Raw genomic sequence first — 25,585 nt, 5'->3', positions numbered from 1 at the left:
GTCAGCTAAGAACAGGAAACTGAGGCTACAATTGGCACAGGATCACCAACATTGGACAATAGAAGATTGGAAAAACGTTGCCTGGTCTGATCAGCCTCACTTTCAGCTGAGACATTCAGATGGGAGGGCCAGAATTTGGTGCATGGATCCATCCTGCCTTGTATTACCGGTTGTGATGGTGGGGGGGGTATTGGTTCAGGCTGGTGGTGGTGGAGGTTGTGTAATGGTGTGGGGAGGTGGGGTAATGGTTCAGGCTGGTGATGGTGGGGGGTAATGGTTCAGGCTGGTGGTCATGTATAGGGGGTCAGCCCCCAAGCTGACATCACCTCCTCCCTATACCCATGTGTGCGCTCCAAGCTGGTTTACAGGGGTCCCAGAACTTCCTACATCTACAACAAGGTATAGGTAAGTACTCATGCAAATACCCGGTATCGGCCCAACCCTACTAATTTATATAGGTGATATCTGGGGGGCCCCCTTAATATTAATAGGGGTTTCCAGATTCAGATCAGCCCCCCTCCACCACCTGCACATCCCCACATCCATCATGTTTATGCTGCCCAGATGTTCATTCTACGTAGGACGCATAATACTCCCCAGTTCCTATTTAATAATGGGCTGCACTCTAAATTCTAATAGCTATGAGAGAAACTAAGCGGATCTCCTCCATTTTGTTATGGAGATCTCTGAAGCTTTTTCCACTGTGGACACAAAGTAGTTTCGATGTTAAATACAGAAGTTGGTCTTCCCTTAGAATGTAACAAGTTGCCCACTGACTTTTTACTGTTTGCGGTGGGTCTGCGCCAGATTACATACATGTAGGTAATATAGGTCCCCTAGGAGCAGCCAACGTTTTAACCCCTTATATCTCCATCCTAATATTGTCCAACCAATACAGTCCTGATAATTCTATGCTATCCGTCTACAGAAAACCCGCATAGATCACATGACCACATCAATGAGGATGGAGGAGGACAGGAGTCACATGACTGAGGAGATACTAAACCTCACCCTGGAGATCATCTACCTGCTGACCGGAAAGGTGAGGAGCATTCTGTGAGGTCACATGACATCACTCTTATCTCTATTAATAAAACACAGACCTGACCGGAGAGGTGAGGGGGATTCTGTGAGGTCACATGACATCACTCTTATCTCTATTAATAAAACACAGACCTGACCGGAGAGGTGAGGAGGATTCTGGGAGGTCACATGACATCACTCTTATCTCTTTTAATAATACAGACCTGACCCGAGAGGTGAGGAGGATTCTGGGAGAGTCTCATAATATTATTTGTTCTTTCAGAGTTATCCTCCTGTAAAGTCTGGTGACCATATGACCATCACAGTGCCTCAAATTAATTTTCTAAAACCTGAGAGACATAACATGCAGAAGATTCTAGAAGTCACCAAGAAGATGATGGAGCTGCTGACAGGAGAGGTGAGCGGTGCTGGGAATTCTGGGACATTATCCAGTAACAGACAAGGGATGTGTCTGGATGGTGACTGTATCATTGTGTGTGTCAGGTAGATGGGGAACAATTATCAGTAGTTATGATTTATACACAGTCAAGTTTGTTACAATGAATGTTTTATAATATTTATAGAGCGAAAACATCATGGATTATATTATTGAGGTTAAAGAAGAGTATAAAGAGGAGGATGAGGAGTATGGCGTCATGAAGGAGCTTTTTGAAGGACACAAGAATATGATGGAGCCACTTAGTACCAGGAACCCACCAGAGAGATGTCCCCGTCCTCTGTATTCCCGGGATTCCACACAGGAAGGTCTCACCATCCCTCACCATCATCAGGTGGGTGGAGTTGAGGGTCGGGACATAAAGTGATTGAACACTCTGACATGTGGAGACGATGTGTGGACTCTACAAGATGATATTTTCTATGTGATCTCACATCATAAATACTTCTATGTTATAGATGTTATTTTCTGCCATTCTGTTGGTTTAGGGGGAAGATCTGATTATCCTGAAAGTTGAGGGTGAAGAAGAAGAGACGTATGTGAGGGATGATCAGCAATATACGGAGGAAGCTGGAATGACGAGGACATTCATAGAGGAGGACAAGCCTACAGAGATCAGAACAGGTGAGGCTCTACAAGTCTGAACTTTGACCCTCTTGTCTATCAGAGATCACATGACCCAGTGTCTAGGCTTGTGGTTGTGTAAAGAGCATGGACCTCCCAGTCCCCATTGGTTCCTGCTCTTCTGACAAGGCTGTGTAAATGTAGAAGTGATCTGGGAGGAGGACCAAAGGCCCTTTGACTGAAGAGGGGAAGAGTCCCAGCTGGTTGGGGACATCCACAGAGAACATCTGCTTCACTCATATCTACCTGATCCAGATGGAATCTTGATGGAAGTGAACTAACCCTCTCAGATCTATTGACAATGTTTTTCTATTTTTCCAGGACACGCCATGGAGAAACCCTCAAAGGATCGTCTCACTTTATCTCCAGGTTGTAAAATGGAAGATGAGGATATCACAGGAGATTGTGGAGGAGAAAAGACAATGAGCTCCACTATGGATGGTGGACTTCACAGTGTGGATAGACCATGGAATCCATCTGACTCTGAGCAACCTCGTACTGTGAGGGATGGTGCCGGAATTCAGGGGAAGAAGAAGTTTTCCTGTCCTGAATGTGGGGAAAGTTTTAGCTCTGAATTAAGTCTTCAAATACATCAGAGATCTCACACGGGTGAAAAGCTTCATTCCTGTTCTGAGTGCGGGAAGTCTTTTCTACATAAATCAGAACTTGTCATACATTACAGGTCCCACACGGGGGAAAAGCCATATTCCTGTCCAGAGTGCGGGAAATGTTTTCACTGTAAATCCAAATTGATTCGACACTACAGATCTCACACGGGCGAGAAGCCACACTTCTGCCCGGAATGCGGAAAATGTTATACAAGGAAATCCCACCTTTTAAGACATCAGAGATCTCACACGGGGGAGAGACCATTTTTCTGCCCTGAGTGCGGGAAATGTTTTTTGCAGAATTCAGACCTTGTTAGACATCAAAGATCTCACACAGGTCAGAAACCTCATGCCTGCCTTGAGTGCGGGAAAGGTTTTGCACAGAGATCAGACCTTGTTGTACATCAAAGATCTCACACAAAGGAGAGCCCTTTTTACTGCGGTCAGTGCGGAAAACGTTTTTCACAGAAGTCCAGTCTTCAGAGACATCAGAAATTGCATACGGAGAAGTTTTTTACCTGCCCCGAGTGCTTGAAATGTTTTCCATCGGAGTCAGACCTTCTAACGCATCAAACATTTCACGAAAAGGCGAAGCCGTATTCCTGCCGTGAGTGCGGCAAATGTTTTTCGAAGATGTCTCTTCTTAGAAGACATCAGAGGATTCACACGGGGGAGAAGCCGTATCCCTGCCCTGAGTGCGGCAAATGCTTTTCACAGAAGGCCAGTGTTGCTGCACACCAGATATGCCACACACGGGGAAAGCAGTCCTCGGGAAATGTCATCCGGAGGAATCAGAGCTTGTGACACATCAGGGGAGAAAACGCATGCCTGCCCCGGGTGCGGGAAATGTTATATATGGAGATCAGACCTTGATATACAGTGGGGAAAATAATGATTTGATCCCTGCAGATTGTGTAAGTTTGCCCACTTACAAAGAAATGGCAGGTGTATAATTTTTATCATAGGTGTATTTTATATGATGGAGACAGAATATCAACCAAAAATGATACAAATGTTATAAATGGAGGTGTAGTTCAGGGAGTAAAATAAGTATTTGATCCCTAACCAAAACATGACTTAGTGGAGAAACCCTTTTTGGCAAGCACATAGTTCAGACGTGTCTTGTAGTTGGTTACCAGGTTTAAAGACATCTCAGGAGGCATTTTGGTCCACTCTTCTTTACAGATCTTCTCTAAATCCTTAAGGTTTCTTGGCTGTCCCTTGGCAACTCAAAGTTTCAGCTCCTTCCATAAACTTTCTATAGGATTAAGGTCTGGAGACTGACTAGGCCACTCCATGACCTTAATGTGCTTCTTGAGCCACTCCTTTGTTGCCTTGGTGGTATGTTTTTTGGTCATTGTCATGCTGGAAGACCCAACCATGACCCATTTTCAGTGTTCTGGCTGAGGGAAGAAGGTTCTCATCCAAGATTTTACAAAACATGGCCCCATCCATTGGCCCCTCAATGTTGGAAAGTCAGCCTGTACCTTTTTAGCAGAGAAACATCCCCAAAGCATAATGTTTCTACCTCTGTGCTTGACTATAGGGATGCTGTTCTTAAGCCTCGTACACACGAGTCGAAAATCGGCAGGGAATTTTCATTCGGCGACCGATCTGCTGATTTTCGGCTTGTTGGTATGATGCTTTCGACAACCGACTCCGACTTTTCGGCTGAAAAAAATCTGGTGTGCAGGCTATAAAATTTTTGTCCGCCGTCAAAACACGGACGATTTTCGTGCAGTCAGTACAGATTTCGACAGGGAAAAATCTAATGAGCAAGTCTGGGCATGCTCAGAGAAGAAAGAACACAAAGAAAGCAAACCAACACATGACATCACTTCTGAAGTAGAATTTTGTCGGGCGAGAAAATTCGTGTGCAGTCTAGGCACATTCCAACCAACAAAACACCACTCTGGACAAAAGACGGACGATCGGTCGGCCGATAATCGTTGCGTGTGTACGGGGCTTTATTTTTGATTGTCTTGTAGCCCAATCCAGCCTTGTGCAGGTCTACAATCTTGTCCCTGACATCCTCAGACAGCTCTTTGGTCTTGCCCATGATGGTGAGGTTTGAATAGAAGTAAGAGATTCTGTGGACTGGTGTCTTTTATACACATAACGAGTTGTCGGGAGGAGAACATTCTGAAAGTGACAGGACTAATCTGTGTACCACGTGAGAACCTACTGTAGCCAGTCTATGGGAGCCAGAATTATTGTTGGTTGGTAGGGGGAACAAATACTTATTTTACTCCCTGAACTGCAACTCACTTTATAAAATTTGTACCATGTGTTTTAGGGATGCACCGAAATGAAAATTCTGGGCCGAAACAGAAACCGAAAATTCAGGGATGCCCTTGCCCGAAGACCGATAATGACTTTTTGCATACTCTCGGGACGGTGACGTCGCTGTTGCTAGACGCTAGGTGGCTGACGATTCTAGCAGCCAGTCTAGCACAGGGCGGGCAAGGAGGTACAAACAGCGGGTCTCGGGAGCCGGCCGCGGCCGGTCACGCAGCATAAACTGAAAGCTTCTGCTGCGGCGGCCATTAATTTTCGGCATATATGACCCGTTTTTGGCCGAAATGGGATAGGCCCGTTTTCTGCCAAAAATTTTGGTTGCCGAAACTTTGGTGCACCACTAATGTGTTTTTTCTGGATTTTTGGTTGATATTCTGTCTCTATCCTATAAAATACACCTATGATAAAAATTATACACCCGCCATTTCTTTGTAAGTGGGCAAACTTACACAATCTGCAGGGGATCGTATCATTATTTTTCCCCACTGTATTTGAAAGATCTCACACAGAGGAGAATACGTTTTCCTGAGTGCGGGAAATGTTTTTTTATCGAAGTCCTATGTTACGGGGTATCTACCCAACACGCCTGAAAAGTCGTATTTCTGTTGTGAGTGCGGGAAATGTTTTTCTTAGAAGTCCTGTGTTAGTGAATACCAGATACCCAACAAGCCTGAAATATTTTTAACAGAATCCCTGGCTTACAGAGAACCAACACAACTGTAGAGATGTATTAGTGTCCTAAAGTGTGGGAAATGTCTTCTATATGATTCATATTTTGTTATAGTCAAAGATCTCACACTGGGAGAATCCATATTGCCACTCGGAGTGTGGGGAATGTTTTTTCACATAAGTCCAATCATAAAAGACTTTGTAGAGGCCATACAACCTTCGAGGTGCCATGAGTGCGGGATATGTCTTCTATTTGAATTTATATTTTGCTGTACATCGGAGATCTCACACTGGGAAAAAGTACACCTCAGAAAACACACAGCTGAGTCCCTCTAGGAGAGAGAAGGAGGGAGTGTCACTGCTGGTTGGGTCCCTCTAGGAGAGAGAAGGAGGGGGTGTCACTGCTGGTTGGGTCCCTCTAGGAGAGAGAAGGAGGGGTTATCACTGCTGGTTGTGTCCCTCTAGAAGAGAGAAGGAGGAGGTGTCACTGCTGGTTGGGTCCCTCTAGTAGAGAGAAGGAGGGGGTGTCACTGCTGGTTGGGTCCCTCTAGGAGAGAGAAGGAGGGGGTGTCACTGCTGGTTGGGTCCCTCTAGTAGAGAGAAGGAGGGGGTGTCACTGCTGGTTGGGTCCCTCTAGGACAGAGAAGGAGGGGGTGTCACTGCTGGTTGGGTCCCTCTAGGAGAGAGCAGGAGGGGGTGTCACTGCTGATTGAGTCCCTCTAGGAGAGAGAAGGAGGGGGAGTCACTGCTGGTTGGGTCTCTCTGGGAGAGAGCAGGAGGGGGTGTCACTGCTGATTGAGTCCCTCTAGCATTGTAGTCTGATTTCCCCTGATCTTCAATGTAAGACATCGTGGTGAGAGAACAGCTAGGTATTGCCTGCAGATGAGTAGAAGACTACATGCCAAGGCTGACCATTTCAGAGCAGTAGTTATAAGCCTGAATTTGTAGATTTGTTTGATTAGAGAGCGCCACCTGCTGGCGGAAAGTGGAAAATATGTCATTTTTAGATATAGCATTTCAGATTTGCCTGATAAATAATGCAAATGTTTTAACACATTTTCAGCATGAAATAAATAAAGATGTAATAGTTACATTCTTAAACTGATGTTATTTTTTTTCTTGATTGATAAAATTTGGCCTTCAGATTTGTATGATGAAAAATCCTTTTATTTTCCCTTAATCCTTTTTCTAACACTACAAGTAAGGCCCATCCTGTAGGTTTTAGTTTTGGTTCTAATCTTGTGTCTTAGTAGTTTGGTTTTACCGGCTTGTACTTGTTGGAACAGCCAACTTTTCCCCTTCTCATAAATCTCAGGAAGTCTGTAGTAGACTCCAATGATAAGTCCATCAGTTCATAGACCCATCTATCATTCCACCCGTAATTCCTCCTCCGCACCATCACCACCTCCAACCACAAGATCATCTTTCTTCCTCACTTTCCCATCACATCCAACATAGAGAACCCCCCCCCCCCCCCATATTTTCTATGTCCCGTGTCCCTCCAAAAAAGAGGATCAGCATGAATTCAAACAGCCCAGTCTAGTGAAGAGTCAAGCCTAGGGTTCCTCCAGGTTCCTTTTCAGTCAAGGTTCCATGGAACCCTAGGTTTCCTCCAGAGGTTGCTAGGGGTTCCTTGAGCAATGAGCAATTTCTGTCTCTCAGATAAGTTACCGCTGACACCAATGGCCTTTTTAGCTATCTGTAAGGGGGTAATTCTTCCCATTGACCATAAGTGTAAGGAACATTCTTCCTCAACCAGGCTCCATGAAACCCTAAAGTTCCTCCAGAGTAGGGTTTCTCAACCAGGACTCCATGGAATCCTAGAGTTTCTCCAGAGGTTGCTAGGGATTCCTTGAGCAACGAGCAATTTCTATCTCTCAGATAAGTTCCTACTGGTCTTTTTGGCTATCTGTAAGGGGGTAATTCTTCGAAATGACCACAAGTGTAAGGAACATACTCGACTAGGGTTCCATGGAACTCTAGGATTCCTCTAGAGGTTGCTAGGGGTTCCTTGAGCAACGAGTAATTTCTATCTCTCAAATAAGTTCCTACTGATCTTTTTGGCTATCTGTAAGGGGTTAATTCTTCCCAATGACCACAAGTGTAAGAAACACTCCTCCCACTGACCACTAGACTAACGTAACATGAGTTGTAGACATAGTCATTTTTAGTAGGGGTTCCTCTGTGTTGAGAAAGGCTGGGCTAGCCTATGTACATCTGTAAATGTTGTAGGCAAAAACACAAGAAAAAAGGGGCGCACCAGCCTAGCGCATTATCCTCAGTAGGCTTTTATTAATAAATCATTAAAATGTCTACTCACAAACAAGCGATGTAAACCAGCATGTCAACTCCGACGAACAATGTCCATAATGTTGGAGTCCAATATCCTATCAAAGGCTGACGCGTTTCAAGGCAATGCCTCTTCCTCAGAGCCTGTACATCTGTAAATGTACAGGATTGTACAATGCTTTGCCAGGTTCCATTTTTCAAATTACAGATGCAAGAGCGTATTTGCTACTCCAACACATCCATCCCCCTTTCCTATCAGTTCCACCTCAGAACTTTCAAAATAGCCACAATATTGCCCAACTATACAGAGATTCATAGGCTCGAATTATGGCCAAGAACTCACATCTACCGCTATCTACAATTACTTACCTGTACTATGGTGAAAAATGAAACCCCCATCCAAACAAAACAGTTGCTTTGCAGTCATTGGTTCCTCCAAATGGGTTTGAATCGTGTCCAGGAATTTACAACTACTTCTATCTACAAAAACATGTAGTATGGTGAAAAGTGAAACCCCCCACCCAAACAAAACAGTCACTTCACAGTCAGTGGTTCCTCCAAATGGGTTTGAATCATGTCCAAGAACTTTACAACTACCCCTATCTACAATTACTTACCTGTAATTTAATGAGAAGTGAAACCCCCACCCATACAAAACACAGCAGTGGCTCTGCAATCAACGTTCCCTCCAATGTGACATGAGAAATCCCTACATGAAAGGCCACATTAGTAGGGCCAGCGTATGGTAACCAACAGATTGTAGTGGAGAGACTACTGCATTAACTTTTATTACATATTTAAACCAAGGATAACCTAATCCTCAGTTCCTTTCCTTTCTAAGATAACTTTAACTATAACTTTTACTGGCCAGTTGGTCACGTTATTTAGGAAATCCCAGGAGATTCGCCTTAAAATCTGGGATTCCTGGAAAAAAATCCTCAAAACCTCACAGGTGAGTTGACGTATTTATCTATAACACCTGTGGCCTGGAGGCCGAATCCGGCCCTCCAGGCCATTTCATGTGGCCCTTGCGCCTCTCCTGCAGCTGCTGCACCTCCCTCATCTCTGCCCCCAACTTGTCTCAGCAGACAGCAGCAGAGAGGACAGAACTTCTCTGCCAGATCCTATGCTTCCCCGTGCAGCCACAGAGAGGCTCGTCTTTGCTCCCCCATCTCAACAGTGGGCAGCAGAGAGGAGGACAGAACTCCTCCCACAGATCCTGCACCTCTCTGTGCAGCCACAGCACCCCCTTGTCTCGGCAATCACTGGTCTCAGCATTCAGCAGACTCCTGTCTTCTAGTCCTTCTCTACACCCTGCAGTTTCTGCTTCCTAGCCCTGCCCCCAGCGTTTTCCCAGCAGCAGCACATGGTAAGGGGGACTCTTGACTTATGGTGGTGGGTTACAGATAAGACCGGCCCTCTGAGGGCGACCATAATGCTGATGCGGCTCGTGATTAAATTTAGTTTGACACCCCTGATCTATAAGGATATACAGTACATAGTAAATATACACATTTCTCAGGGTTGCAGTTCCTCTGAGCTCCACAAGGTGGTGATCTCACGTCTACCCAGACAGGAAGTCTCTATGGAAGACAGGAAGTGATGTCAGGTATAAATAGGAAGTTTCCGGGTCAGAGGTGAGTCGGGAGGAAGTAGAGAGGAGACATTGCTAGAAGTGGCCGCAGAGGAGGTAATAAGATCTTATTTTCTATTTACAGCAAGTAATCCCCCCCGTCATGTTTCGTCCTCTTCCTCCATAGTCACTGTGACCTCGTTTATCTCCAGCAGATGATGATACACACATATATAGTGTGAAAACCTAGATTACCCCCTGCAGGGTCAGATAATATACCCACTTACGGGACAAACCGTGTCTTCAGTTTGGAGATGTGTCACCGTCTCACCTTAGCAGTCCCTCGTAACGAGGGATGAGTTTTGGATTCGGGTTGTACTGAAATTCGACTCCAATTTCCAGGATTAGAGTTTTGAGGGAACTTGGGGACCATTCATTTTGATGCTCTCCCATAATACCCTGCACAGCCACTGACCTTGGTCAGAATTCAGGAGCCAGTATTGGGGGAGGCGGATAACATCGTCTTTTACTATAAGGGTCCGTACACACGATAAGAAAATCTGAAGGGAAAATTCGTCCGACGACCGATCTGTCGATTTTCGGATTGTTAGTATGATGCTTTCGACAGCCGACTCCGACTTTTCGGCTGACAAAATCCTGATGTGCAGGCTATATAATTTTTGTTGTCCATAACACAACGTCCGATTTTCGTCTTATTAGTACAGATTTTGACGGGAAAAAATCTTAAGAGTAAGACTAGGCATGCTCAGAGACGAAAGAACACATACAAAACAATCCAACACATGACATCACTTCTGAAGTAGAATTCAGTCGTACGGGAAAATTCGTATGAAAATAACCTCTTCACTTTCCACATCAGACCAGCATGCCACAAAAAAACGGACGGCAGATCGTTCGATAATCTGATCGTGTGTACAGGGCTTAAGGCTCCATGTGCACTTGCAGCTCCTAAACATGAGTTTAGGAGCTTTTGGTGGGGTTTTTTTTTTTGCCAAAGCTCCTAAACTCAACACCGTAAAAGCCTACACATAGGCTTTTAGGATTGTTTAGGAGCTGCTGCGGTTAAGGGAGGTTCAGGTTAGGAAGGGGTATGAGATTAGCCAATAATGGGGGGAGGAGGTGGATAACTTCACCCCTCAATATAACAGGGGTCTGAGATCTTCCAGTTATGGGGGAGGAGGTATAAAACCCCACTCCTCTATATAAAACAGGGTCTGAGATTATCCAATAATGGGGGAGGAGGTGGATAACACAATTGTTCACTAAAACAGGGGGTCTGAGATCATCCAATAATGGGGGAGTAGGTGGATAACACCATTGTTCACTAAAACAGGGGGTCTGAGATCATCCAATAATGGGGGAGGAGGTGCATTACCCTACCCCTCAATAAAACAGTCCAAAAAATGGGGGATTACCCATTGTGGAGTTGGATAACCCCAACCTCCACTATAAGAGGGGGTGTCACAGATCAGGAAATTCGCTCCCACTAGGGGGCAGACTGAGCAACCAGAAGTTGATAGCAACAGCTGAGACTAGGCAATAGTGTTGGCCCCGGAGGAGACAGAGGTGGCTACAAGGAATTTATAATGGGCTGGAGACACTGATGGGGAGATCCCAGATTGCCCGCTCAGCAGTGGAAGTGAGAGCCCTTAGAACGGCCGAGGCGCAGGGTCTAAGGTGGCACCTTGTCTTCCCCAGAGCTTCTGATGGTGGGGTTGACTTTGGATGCAGGTGACGTCCAGGTTGCGACGGTCCAACTCACCTGAGCAGGCAGCTCCTAGGAACTGAGAGTAGGTTGCTGAAGAGAGTCCTTAGTAGTGCTGAGATAGAGGACTCATCAGTCAGTGGGTAACACAGGTCAGGCGAACAGGATTGCACAAACATACGGATCACTGGGAACGGTAAGAGGTGCACAGAATCACGGGGGTGGGGGTAGGGTAGGGGGGTTGCACGTGAGATTGTGTATGACCATGGAAGCAGAATGAGGACATTATGTAGCAGGAACTTTTGAGAACGTACTGGCAGGACACGGACAACATAATGGAGGCACACAAGAAAAGAACAAGTGTCTTGCAGAGCTGGAGTCCTGGATACATTAGGCTACAGATCAACAGTAGGAGCCCATGGAAATTCACAGAGAAGGAACACAGTGTGGAGGTGCTCAGGTGCTGATAATGAGGGGCTGACAGGCAGAAACTGATAAAGCGCAGAGGGTGAAGGTGGACATGATGCTAGCAGGAAGGCAAGGGATAACTGAGGTAGCTAACAGATGGCGGGACACAAGGAGTAGAGGAACGGGCATTGCATTACCAAGGGAAAGACCCATTGCTGGAGCTTGGAACAGGTAGTATGACAAGGGGGACTAAGATCAATTACGGGAGAGTAGGTGGATAATCCTGGCCTTCACTATACAAGGCTAATAATGGAATCTGGCTTACCAGATACCAGCTAATGGATTTAATCACATAAAATTAGCTGTTCGCAAAATACCAGACAGAATTTTAAAAGCTTTTTTACGATAGGCTTAAACTGGCCATACAGTGATCGAAATCTGGACAGTTAAAGAGGGACCACTAAATTTCAGTTAGTGTGTGGCCATCCCTGCTCAACTCAGTGTGCACCTGGCTACGAAGTATGCTTAATAACTTTCATCCAAACAATGAAGGACACTAGGTGACCACAGAGCATCCCTCATTGCTAGGACACAAGTGGCTCCTGAAGACTAGAATTCTTTGTTGCTAGGACACAGGTGGCTCCCGAAGACTAGAATTCTTTGTTGCTAGGACACAGGTGGCTCCTGAAGACTAGAATCCTTTGTTGCTAGGACCCAGGTGGCTCCTGAAGACTAGAATCCTTTGTTGCTAGGACCCAGGTGGCTACTGAAGACTAGTATCCTTTGTTGCTAGGACATAGGTGGCTCCCGAAGACTAGAATCCTTTGTTGCTAGGACACAGGTGGCTCCTGAAGACTAGAATCCTTTGTTGCTGGGACACAGGTGGCTACTGAAGACTAGAATCCTTTGTTGCTAGGACACAGGTGGCTCCTGAAGACTAGAATCCTTTGTTGCTGGGACACAGGTGGCTACTGAAGACTAGAATCCTTTGTTGCTAGGACACAGGTGGCTCCTGAGGACTAGAATTCTTTGTTGCTAGGACACAGGTGGCTCCTGAAGACTAGAATCCTTTGTTTGCTAGGACACAGAGATTAGGTTGCCTAATGGCCTTCATTGCTAGTATTCAGGTGGCTCCTGCCATCCAGAATCCTTGGTTGGTAAGCTGCCCACCATTGATCGGTGACAGGAAGAAGATGGCTTCTGTCACCTAGTCTCCTTCATTATTGAGATGTTTGTTGCTCAAGCTACCTAGAATCCTGCAGACCAATAAAGACACCTTTAAACTGAATGTATGGGTGCATTAGCATGGGTTCCACTATGGTTGACAATAGGTCCTCCGGTACTCTCGAAGGGCCAAAGGTAACCATTAAAAAAATATCTTATTTAATATTCCTTGATTTTTAATCTCTTATATCCCCACCCTAATGTAGCACTGTCCCCGTAGGGCTTGCCATGTAATGACTTTCCTCTAATTACCTGCAGACCATCACTAGGGGAATTTTCACACATCCATCCTTACTCCAAGTTGCTCTTAACTCAATAAACAGTCCATAGATTTTGGTTTTATATTTATTGTGGAACTTGGATGGGAGAAGGAAATAGTGGGATACTCAAACTGAACTATTGGAGCTGGAGAGAGTCCAGAGAAGGGCAACTGAGAGGGGACATGATAGCAATTTATAAATACCTCAATGGTGATCTCAGCATAGAAAAAAACTATTCAGTTGAAAGGATTGCATGAGGACTCGAGGGCATACAATACGATTAGAGGAGAAGTGTTTTAACCTCAGGCTACGCAGGGGGCTCTTTACTGTTAGGGCTACAAGATTGTGGAATTCTCTACCACAAGAGGTTGTTTCTGCGGGAAGTATGGCTACTTTCAAAAGACTCTTAGACGTACATCTCAAGGATCAGAACATTCAGGGGTTTGAGAGATGATTACGGCCATACACACCTATACAGGTTGAACTGGATGGACTATTCAACCTCAACTACTATGTAACTATGTAACTATTCACAGTAGATAAGGACAACTCTCAATTGGCCTCAACAGGTTATTTTTGGAAGCAGACACACTGCTTTGACCATACTGCCACTTGTATGGAAGAATTAGGTCCTCTTACTCTCTATAGTAGTAGACCTGATACAACTACTTTATCTTCAGGGCACACTCTAGCATCCCCTTGACTGACACCTGTCCACTGACTCTTCTAGCAGAAGGGATGGCCCTCTCAGGGCAGGCCCCATGACACAGATCCGTACTCGCTGTATGCAGAATCAGATCCTTTCCGGTGTCTCCTTTCCAGTCAGCTCTGCAGGACATCTGGGTTCAGCTCCTCTCTGACTCTTTAGGCCCTCAGGTCAACCACCTGAGGCCGCATGGCAGCTTCTACAGAGAAAGGGCAGCCACCACCTACCTCTGGGACCCTGCACTCCAGCTGAAAGACCCCAAGCACATGTGCCTTGGCATTTATACAGTATCCCAGCATGCACCAAGGCACTTTCCTCTGCCAATCACCAGGGCTGTTGTATATGTCTGTGCACTCATTTGTCAAGTTTCCTCCCACTGTCCAATATGCCTCCCTATTGGACCAGTGTGAAACACTTCAGACTAGCTGAGCTGCACCATGAGCAGACCTCACTAACAGATCCTGCTCCCTGGTAGGCAGAGAACAATATAAATTTACCTGGCAATCTCTTTGGTAAGCAGAAAGACCCAAAACTATACTCTCTCTTCTAACACCTACCTAGGCGGGTGCTACACTAATATTGTAAAACCAGTACAGTCCAGATAATTCTCTGTTATCAATTATTGGTCTACAGGAAACCTGTATAGATCACATGACCAATGAGGATGGAGGAGGACCGGAGTCACATGGCTGAGAGGATACTAAACTTCACCCTGGAGATCATCTACCTGCTGACCGGAGAGGTGAGGAGGATTCTGGGAGGTGACATGACATCACTCTTATCTCTATTAATAAAACACAGACCTGACCTGAGAGGTGAGGAGGATTCTGGGAATCTAACATGATATTCCTATTGGTTCTCCAATACAGAGATTTCCTCTTCTGAAGTCAGGTGATCATATGACCATCACAGTGCCTCCATGTGACTCCCTAAAACCTGAGAGACACAACATGCAGAAGATTCTAGAAGTCACCAAGAAGATGATGGAGCTGCTGACAGGAGAGGTGAGCGGTGCCGGGAATTCTGGGACATTATCCAGTAACAGACAAGGGATGTGTCTGGATGGTGACTGTATCATTGTGTGTGTCAGGTTCCTATAAGGTGTCAGGATGTCACTGTCTATTTCTCCATGGAGGAGTGGGAGTATTTAGAAGGACACAAGGATCTCTACAAGGACGTCATGATGGAGAATCAGCAGACTTTGAGTTTTGTGAAGATTGTAGGGAAGGAATTTCCCCGGAATGAGACAATATTGGACCTCACCCTGGAGATCCTCAGCCTGCTGACTGGAGAGGTGAGTGTGATGAAGGGGTTAAATCTGACCCAGCTGTACACTGGGATGTATTCAGAGTTACTTTAGGCCTTCTGATGTTCTGCTAATCAATAATGACACCCACACAAGTACTATGAATACATGAAGTGTACGTATTCTATTATATTAGTTATAGCACAAGATGGCGGCACTGGTTATAGAAGAAAGCAATCCCAGCTATAGCCCTATCAGTGAGACATATGATTGCCATCATACCACACCCCTGAGGCTAAATCCATGGGTAACATTGACTGGTCAGTCAGTGAGCCTTACTAGTAAAACATTAATGACTCTAGGTAGGTAGGTAGAGGAGTAGGGAAGGGAATGGAAGAGGTAGGGGAGGGGTGTGCATTTATGTGATTTGCTGGTGAACGCGAGAAAATACATTGCTAATGGGGCAAAGGAGGAGGTGGAATCCTTGCGGCTGGAGCTTCGAAGGGAAGAAACCAAAGGAAAATTGATAGTGGGTGTATGCTACAGGCCCCTGAACCTGAAGAATGAAGAGGAGACCGATCTCCTCTAAAAGTTAGAAATGGTGGCTCGCCAGGTAATGTTCTTATAACAGGGAACTTCGATGATCCTGACATTGATTGGGCAGATGGAACTGTTCAATCATCTAAGGCTCATCATTTTATTTGAATGTCTGGATAAGGTTGAGGCACCAACTAGGAACAAGACTTTTGACCTACTAATTACGAACAACGAATTTCCAAACAAGGGAAACAGGTGATAGTTTCACCTGTTTCCCTTTTTTGGCAATGAGATCTCCGTTCCAAACTGGATATCTACTTTCGTGACTGCCTAACTGCCTGCCCCTGCTTTTTGAGGGGACTGCTTCTTTTACCTATGGGGTCACCTATGGGCGATCCTGGATACACCCGGCATAGACAGTAACAGGCTGGATTAGTGGCCCATCCTTTCTTTATATCTCAGGTGTTATCAGGATACAGGGTAAGACAGCTTGTGTTACGACACTTGATGGACGGTGTATTACCTTTTTATTTCCTCGAGTTTTGTTTTTAAACAACGGAGAATGTGATTATACACAACTGCTTTGAGATACTACTGTTGGGTCCTGAGGAAGCTGTTTCTGCGAAACGCGTTGATCCACCAGTAAACCTGACTACAGATTGTTTATATGCATGTGTATACTTTGTACTATTTTCTGAATACCTTCTTTGTTTTTAAAATTAATATTTAAATGTTTATGAATGAATATATGGCACAACTAAATCCACTGCTGCCCAGTGTCATGGACATGCAATAGTGTCTGGCAGCTTACCTTCTCCTTCATGTCTGTATTAGAGGCCAGAATCTCCTTCTGGCTGCTTTTTTATCATCTCTCCTCCCTGTTTGGCTCCACCCCAGGCCATTCCAGGAAGTCTATATTAACCAGCGCACTGCAGGTCTGCTTTGCTGTTCAACAGTGTTTGTTAGTTTGTGTTCCTGTCTGCCGTGTGCTTCATCTACCGACTTTGGCTCGTCCCTGACTACTCCTTTGGCCTGTCCCTTGGTTACCCTCGTCTTCCTGTTGTCCTGACCTCGGCTTACCCATCACTATCCCTTGTGTCCTGAGTGGCTGCTTCCCCTCTCTCCCTACGGAGCGTGACCCGGGGGACCCCAGGGGCCGCGACCTGGGCCCAGCTGCAGCCAAGCCCATTCTCACTACTAAAGGCTCTGGTCAACACCTGCTGGGTCTTAGACTCCGCGCCCTGGGGAATCTTGGGCTCACGTTTCCTGTCCATCCACAGCAGTCAGCTATGGGTTCACTACCTTGCGGTGCACCCCTGCCTCCAACAGGGTGCAGTTGTCACCTGGCCACAGGTGACCTGACACCCAGATGTGCTTGATCACCTTTCCTCTCCCATGTCCTTGTTCCCTTACCCTTTACATTCCAGTCGCACACCTGGACCCTCGTTTATTTGCTGCTCTCAAGAGAGCCAACTTTACTAAACTACGCTCCATACTTTACTAAACTGCGCTCCTACTAATTACAAACCATGCAGAGCTGATTGAGGATGTGGAAGTAAGGTATAACTTAGGAAACAGCGATCACAGAGTAATTACGTTCACTGTAAATCAAAGGAAAAGGTGCCATAATGTTAGGACAAGAACATTAAATCTGCTCCATACTTTACTAAACTGCACTCCTACTAATTACAAACAACACAGAGCTCTTTGAGGGTGTGGAAGTAAGGGAGAACTTAGGAAACAGTGATCACAGAGTAATTCCGTTCACCGTAAATCATAGGAAAAGCAGACACGAGGGTAGAACAAGAAGATTAAAGCCCCGTACACACGAGAAGAAATTCGGCCGGGAAATTTCGTCCGACGACCGATCTGCCGATTTTCGGCTTGTTAGTATGGTGCTTCCGACAACCGACTCTGACTTTTCGGCCGAAAAAATCCTGGTGTGCAGGCTATATAATTTTTTTCGACCGTCAAAACACGTCTGATTTTCGTCTCATTAGTACAGATTTCGATGGGGAAAAATCTTATGAGCAAGACTAGGCATGCTCAGAGATGAAAGAACACATAGAAAGCAATCCAACGCATGACATCACTTCTGAAGTAGAATTCTTTAGTGCGGGAAAATTCGTGTGCAGTTTAGAGCACATTCCAACCAACAGACACCACTCTTGACAAAAGACGGACGACCGGTTGGCGGAAAGTCGTTGCGTGTGTATGAGGCTTAAGTCTTAAGAGAGCCAACTTTACTAAACTGCGCTCCATACTTTACTAAATCTGCGCTTCTACCAATTGCAAACCACACAGAGCTGATTGAGGAAGTGAAAGTAAGAAAAATGGGGCCCACCACTCTTTCTCCTTCTCAGGAGAAATAGGGGGTAGGGAAATAGAAGAATTTCGAGGTGCCAGGCATAAATTAACAAATAAGCAATATTAAAAGAGAATTCATTTTATTAATATATCAAATATTAACCACTTTACCACCGGAGGATTTTGCTGTCTTACGTCTGGGCCACTTTTTGCGATTCGGCGCTGTGCGACTTTAACTGACAATTGCGCGGTCGTGCGACACCGTACCCAAATGAAATTTACGTCCTTTTTTCCCACAAACAGAGCTCTCTTTTGGTGGTATTTGATCACCTGTGCGATTTTTACTTTTTGCGCTATAAACAAATAAATAGCGTTTATTTTGAAAAAATAACAATATTTTTATCCTTTTTTTATATGAAATTCCCCCCAAAAAAATGTAAAAATCAAATTTTTTTAAAATTTTTGGCCAATTTTGTTTTCTGCTACATATGTTTGGTAAAAAAAATCACAATAAGCGTATTTTGATTGGTTTGCGCAAAAGTTATTGCGTTTACTAACTAAGGGAAAGATTTCTGTCATTTTTGGTGTTTTTTTTTTTTAACGAGTAATGGCGATCTGCGATTTTTTTTTTTTTTTTTGCGGCACTGCGACATTGCGGCGGACAGATCGGACCCTTGACTGACATTTTTGACACTTTTGGGGGTACCAGTGACATTACTGCAGTAATCAGTGCTATATATATGCACTGTTACTGTAAAAATGACACTGGCAGGGAAGGGGTTAATTTTTATTGGAGAGGGAGGGGTTAATGTATGCCTGGTGCTTACTGACGTGTGTGGAGGGAGGTGACCGAGTGAGTCAGGGACAGATCGGATGTCCAGCACTGCGATCTGTGACTCCCTGTCACTTAGGAGATCCGCTCGCTTTGTTTACACAGGCGGGCGGATCTCCAAACTAGATTCCCCGACGATCGGGGAAGAGCAGCGGCGATCGCCACCGCTCCTCCCCTGGCCCGACTCCCGCTGTGAATTGAAACAGCGGGAGCGCGCCTCCGGCGGCGCGTGAGCGCCGCCTACAGGGGGAGGAGTCCAGCGACGTAGTACTACGTCGCTGGACGATAACGAACCACTTTGCCGCAGTACGCTCAATGTGAGCGGTCGGCAAGTGGTTAAAAACTGATAACATCTTTAACAATACATTGCTCCAAATGATGTGTCTCACTATGCACAATCAATTACAACGGATGTGGGTAATTCTGGATCTACATGTTTCACCCAGACATAGGGGCTTCTTCAGGATCCGAAAAAGTTATGAATTAACACCACTTTAATCTTTAGCAAGACGCATCACAACTTGGAGGACGAAAAAAACCACCAGGTGTGGTTGTCCAAAGTGAGATCCACCAGAAATATAAAATCAGTGCAACAAATAGCAGCATATAATCACAGACCAGTTGATTCAAAATTTTGAAGACGGGAAGATATAGAAAGACAGTGAAGCCAATGAATACTAAAAGAGCTTCCAAGAGGCTTCTCCATAAATAGATTATGGATCCAAAAATCCACAATATACCTCTCTCTCTGGGTGACAGCAAAGCCAAAACGTCCCCGCACAGAGGATAGATCCAAATTCAATCAATACAATGGACTGTCTTGCTCACAGGCCGGTGCAGCCGTAAAAAGTGGAAGTAAGGGATAACTTAGGAAACAGTGATCACAGAGTAATTACGTTTACCATAGGAAAAGCAGACACAAGGGTAGGACAAGAAGATTAAATTTCAAGAGAGCCAACTTTACTAAACTACGCTCCTATTAATTACAAACCACGCAGAGCTGATTGAGGATGTGGAGTACATACAACATAGGGCGCTTCTTTTAGGGAGATCGATCCTCAATGATGAGAGGGGAAGGGGTGGGGGGAGTTTGATTGGCTTCCGTGGTCATGCAGGATGCCACGCTGACATTGGGGCAGCTCTTCTGGAAAGTAAAAGCGACTCCAACTGATAAGGCAAGAAAGGGAGAAGGCACCTCTGAGTGCAGCATAAACTACCTCTATTGGCACATGGAGAAATAAAACTTACAGGATGGACGAATAAACAGGCATGTAACAGCATCACTCGGGGGTCCATTCCTGACCCTTTGGCTCCGTCTTCCTCGGCCCTCCAATAGCAAAGGGAGGTGGTAGAATAAGGGAGCCCAGCCAGGGAAAGTACTTCCGTCAGAAGCCGCGATGGAACGTGACGTCAGGGGGCGGTAACGCGTTTCGGAGCATGTGCAATAGTGCTCCTTCGTCAGACCGAAAATGCATTACCGCTTAAAGCAGTAGTATACCGCTTTTTGTGATTTTTAACTACAGGTAAGCCTATAATAAGGCTTACCTGTAGGTACAATTAATATCTCCTAAACCTGAATGGTTTAGGAGATATTTGCACTGCATGCAGCCGCTGACGCAAGCGGCGCATTCGCTCTGAAGGTCCGGCGGACCTTCAGAGTTCCTTGCCGGGAAGTTGCCGGAAAATCACTCCCGCACGCATGAGCGGGCGGGAGTGACGTCATCGCGGCTCCGGCCAATCACAGCGCCGGAGCCGCCGAACCCGGAAGAGACACCGAGGGATCATGTCCGCTCCCACAGCGGTGTCCGGGGGTCCGTGTCGGGGCATCGTTCTAAGGTAAGTGTTTCATAATAAGCTAGTATGCGATGCATACTAGCTCATTATGCCTTTGTCTTGCAGAGTATACTACCGCTTTAAGAGAAGATATGTTCACAATATACAAATATCTAAATGGTGATTCTAGCATTGAGAGAACTTTTCAGTCTCGGGTCGCTCAAGAAGATGCATGGTCACTCAATGCAGTCGAGAAGCAGTTTAACCTTAAACCAAGTAAGGGGCTTTTACTGTAGAGCGGTAAGGATATGGAACTCTCTTCCACAATTAGAGGAGTCAGCAGGACAAAACGTTTAGATGGGCATCTTAGTGAACTCAATCTACAGGGATATGGGGAAGTGGTAGAGCCATAAAAACACACCCACAGGTTGGACTGATGTCATTATTCAACCTTTCTAACTATTTAACTATGTAATTAATTCTAGAAGGAGCTATAATTCTGACAATATTATGATATCATTCGACTGAAGTGTCTGTCCTTTGGCGAATCAGGCACATTGTGGCTAATACCTAGTGACTAAATATAGAGCTGATCATAGAGGTGAGGGATTATGGGAGAGTGATGTTTATCTTTTTGTAACCCAGAACTGTACAGAATTAATGAAGAAGTCTACTAAAAATGACACGAGATCCCCGAAAATGCAGAAATCGATTACCATCCCACCACCTCCATCCCTGATCCCTACAAGACACAACACACAGAAAATTCATGAAGTCACCAAGAAGATGATGGAGCTGCTGACAGGAGAGGTGAGCGGTGCTGGGAATTCTGGGACATTATCCAGTAACAGACAAGGGATGTGTCTGGATGGTGACTGTATCATTGTGTGTGTCAGGTTCCTATAAGGTGTCAGGATGTCACTGTCTATTTCTCCATGGAGGAGTGGGAGTATTTAGAAGGACACAAGGATCTCTACAAGGACGTCATGATGGAGAATCAGCCGCCCCTCACATCACCGAGTAAGAGGAGACTTTATTGTAAAGGAGAGAGCAGTACGGAGGCTCCACCTAGATCCCCCATCATCTGATAAACACATAGAAACAATGTATTCAGTCAGTGTGTGTGTTTCCTACAGATGGATCCAGTAATGGGAACCCACCAGAGAGATGTCCCCGTCCTCTGTATTCCCGGGATTCCACACAGGAAGGTCACACCATCCCCCACCATCATCAGGTAGATGAGGAACAATCACTGATAGTATCATTAGGATCTGTACATTATCTGCATTGTTACCATTGATGTCATTTTTTATTATATATTCAGAGTGGAAACCTGAGAGATTCTAAAGTTGAGGGTAAAGAAGAGATAAAAGAGGAGGATGATGAGGATGAGTTGATGGAGGAATCAGAGTTTCCAAAAGGACACAAAGATCTGTACCAGGACACCATGGAGGAGTCATCCAGCTACAGAAACCCACCAGAGAGATGTCCCCGTCCTCTGTATTCCCGGGATTCCACACAGGAAGGTCACACCATCCCCCACCATCATCAGGTAGGTGGAGTTGAGGGTCGGGGACATAAAGTGATTGAACACTCTGACATGTGGAGACGATGTGTGGACTCTACAAGATGATATTTTCTATGTGATCTCACATCATAAATACTTCTATGTTACAGATGTTATTTTCTGCCATTCTGTTGGTTTAGGGTGAAGATCTGATGAAGATGAAAGTTGAGGGTGAAGTAGAAGAGACGTATGTGAGGGATGATCAGCAATATACGGAGGAGGCTGGAATGACGAGGACATTCATAGAGGAGGACACTCCTACAGAGATCAGCACAGGTGACCCATAATATATTCTTCTCTTATCTCTGCTCTGTTACTGCACACTGATTGGTCCAGAGTAGGGTGGGAGCTGAGTGATATCAGCCACTGTGGGACATCCACAGAGAACATCTGCTCACTCATATCTACCTGATCCAGATGGAATCTTGATGGAAGTGAACTAACCCTCTCAGATATATTGATGATGTTTTTATATTTTTCCAGGACACGCCATGGAGAAATCCTCAAAGGATCGTCTCACTTTATCTCCAGGTTGTAAAATGGAAGATGAGGACATCACAAGAGATTGTGGAGGAGAAATGACAATGAGCTCCTCTATGGATGGTGGACTTCACAGTGTGGATAGACTATGGAATCCCTCTGACTCCGAGCAACCTCGTACTGTGAGGGATGGTGCCGTAATTAAGGGGGAGAATATATTTTCCTGTCCGGAATGTGGGGAAAGTTTTAGCTCCGAATTAAGTCTTGCTGTACATCACAGATCTCACACGGGTGAGGAGCTTCATTCCTGCCCTAAGTGCGGGAAAAGTTTTTCAGATAAGGCTAAGCTATCCAGACATGAGAAATTGCACATGGATGAGAAGCCGTATTCCTGCCCTGAGTGCGGAAAATGTTTTACACAGAAGTCCTATCTTTCCCGACATCAGAAATTGCACATGAGCGAGAAGCCTTATTCCTGCCCTAAGTGTGGCAAATGCTTCCTTCTTAAATGCAAACTGGACATTCATTACAGATCTCACACGGGGGAAAAGCCGCATTCCTGCCCTGAGTGCGGGAAATGTTTTTCACAGAAGGTCCATCTATCCCGACATCAGAGATCTCATACGGGTGAGAAGCCGTATTCTTGCACAGAGTGCGGGAAATGTTTTGTCCGTAAATCAGAACTAGACACCCATTACAGATCTCACACGGGAGAGAGGCCTTATTCCTGCCCCGAGTGTTGGAAATGTTTTTCAGATAAGACCAGTCTTTCCAGACATCAGAGATTGCACACCGGCAAGAAGCCGTATTCCTGCCCCGAGTGCGGGAAATGTTATATACAGAAATCAGAACTTGTTAGACATGAAAGATCCCACACGGGGGAAAAGCCGTATTCCTGCCCTGAGTGCGAGAAATGTTTTACAGATAAGAGCAGTCTTACCAGTCATAAGAGATTGCACACAGGTGAGAGGTTGTATTGCTGCCCTGAGTGTGGAAAATCGTTTTCGCGGAGGACTCATCTTACCAGACATCAGAGATTGCATACAGGAGACCAGCTCTATGTCTGCCCCGAGTGCGGGAAATGTTGTACAGAAAAATCAGAACTTGTTGCACATCAAAGATCTCACACGGGGGAGAAGCCGTATTCCTGCCCTGAGTGCGGGAAATGTTTCTCACAGAAGTCCAATCTTAACATACATCAGAGGTTGCACACGGGTGAGAAGCCGTATTCTTGTCCTGAGTGCGGGAAATGCTTTTCATGTAAGTCAAATCTTTCTGATCATGAGATATGCCACATGCGAGATAGGCTCTTTTCCTGCCCTGAGTGTGGGAAATGTTTCCCCCGGAACTCAGAACTTGTGAAACATCGCCAGTCTCACATAGGAGAAACTGCAACACTGCCTTGAGTGCGGAAAACTTTTTTTCTTTCTTGTTTTATCAATCGGAGAACGCACACAACCCTCAAAGGTGTATTCGTGTCCTAAAAGTAGGAAATGTCTTCTACAAGAATCCTATTTTGCCGTACATCAGAGATCTCACACTAGGAAGAAGCCGTATTCCTGTCCTGAGTGCTAAAAAAGTTTCTTACAGAAGTCTCGTTTTACCAAACATCAGAGAACCCACACAACCTTCAAGGTGTAAAAGTGTCCTGAGTGCGGGAAATGTTTTCTATACAAATCATAATTTGCCGTACATCAGAGATCTCACACTGGGGAGAAGCACACCTTGATATACACCTCAGAAAACACGTGGCTGAGCGTTCCTCTGATCTTTATCATGGAAGAAACACTTTATAAGGAAATCAGAGATCACTAAAGAGAGAAGAAGAGGGTGTCATTGCTGGTTGACTCCCTCTAGGAGAGAGAAGGAGGGGGTGTCACTGCTGGTTGGGTCCCTCTAGGAGAGAGAAGGAGGGGGTGTCACTGCTGGTTGGGTCCCTCTAGGAGAGAGAAGGAGGGGGTGTCACTGCTGGTTGGGTCCCTCTAGGAGAGAAGGAGAGGGTGTCACTGCTGGTTGGGTCCCTCTAGGAGAGAGAAGGAGGGGTGTCACTGCTGGCTGGGTCCCTCTAGGAGAGAGAAGGAGGGGGTGTCACTGCTGGTTGGGTCCCTCTAGGAGAGAGAAGGAAGGGGTGTCACTGCTGGTTGGGTCCCTCTAGAAGAGAGAAGGAGGGGGTGTCACTGCTGGTTGGGTCCCTCTAGGAGAGAGAATGGGGAGGTGTCACTGCTGGTTGGGTCCCTCTAGGAGAGAGAAGGAGGAGGTGTCACTGCTGGTTGGGTCCCTCTAGGAGAGATAAGGAGGGGGTGTCACTGCTGGTTGGGTCCCTCTAGGAGAGAGAAGGAGGGGGTGTCACTGCTGGTTGGGTCCCTCTAGAAGAGAGAAGGAGGGGGTGTCACTGCTGGTTGGGTTCCTCTAGGAGAGAGAAGGAGGGGGTGTCACTGCTGGTTGGGTCCCTCTAGGAAAGAGAAGGAGGGGGTGTCACTGCTGGTTGGGTCCCTCTAGCAATGTACTCTGATCTTCAGCAGAAGCTTCAAAGGAAGACGTCATGGTGGGAGAGGAGCTAGGTGATGCTTGTGGATGAAGAGAAGGGGAGATCAGACTACATGACCGGACTGACCAATTCAGTGCAGTAGTAGTATCATACTTCACAGGCAGCGTCATTTGCTTGGAGAGTGCCACCTGCTGGCTGAAGTTGGAAAATATGACATTTGCAGATAATTCATGTTTGCCTGATAAAGTACGAATATATTAACACATTTTTTTAGGATGAAACAACAGACGATTAGATATTTATACTCTAAAACTCCTGATATTCTTTGTAAGTTGATTGATAAAAGTTTGCCTTCAGATTTGTTTTCAGAAATGTTATTTTCTTTTCCTATATTCCTTTTTTCAAACACTACAAGTAAGGTCCATCCTGTAGGTTTTAGTTTTAGTCTATAATCTTGTGTCTTAGTAGTTTGGTTTTACCAGCTTGTACT

At 45.5% G+C, this 25,585-nt stretch overlaps 3 protein-coding genes across 3 annotated transcripts in view; all 3 read left to right on the top strand.

Annotated features, from left to right (window-relative positions):
• The window catches only part of LOC309564447 (uncharacterized protein), a 714,240-nt gene that overhangs the window by 112,566 nt on the left and 576,089 nt on the right, over positions 1-25,585 (top strand).
• On the top strand, positions 936-24,024 carry LOC309563961 (uncharacterized protein). The gene is made up of 8 exons (XM_082268591.1): positions 936-1,042; positions 1,307-1,441; positions 1,608-1,814; positions 1,969-2,104; positions 2,426-3,512; positions 8,857-8,920; positions 22,268-22,403; positions 22,611-24,024. Exons 1-8 carry the CDS (start codon positions 947-949, stop codon positions 24,011-24,013), a joined length of 3,264 nt encoding a protein of 1,087 aa, XP_082124717.1. The 5' UTR covers positions 936-946; the 3' UTR covers positions 24,014-24,024.
• Positions 14,457-25,585, top strand: part of LOC309562947 (gastrula zinc finger protein XlCGF53.1-like) — a 71,076-nt gene continuing 59,947 nt past the window's right edge. Inside the window, exons 1-2 of the mRNA XM_082267275.1 lie at positions 14,457-14,607; positions 14,735-15,159. Coding sequence (XP_082123401.1) covers positions 14,524-14,607; positions 14,735-14,965 — 315 coding nt within the window. The 5' untranslated portion in view covers positions 14,457-14,523 and the 3' untranslated portion in view covers positions 14,966-15,159. The remainder of the gene's footprint in view (positions 14,608-14,734; positions 15,160-25,585) is intronic.

Source organism: Pelophylax lessonae (genome assembly GCF_965119305.1).
Source record: "Pelophylax lessonae genome assembly, chromosome: 9".
In the NCBI taxonomy this organism is placed as follows: Eukaryota; Metazoa; Chordata; class Amphibia; order Anura; family Ranidae; genus Pelophylax; species Pelophylax lessonae.
This window is presented reverse-complemented; position numbering and strand designations above follow the sequence as displayed.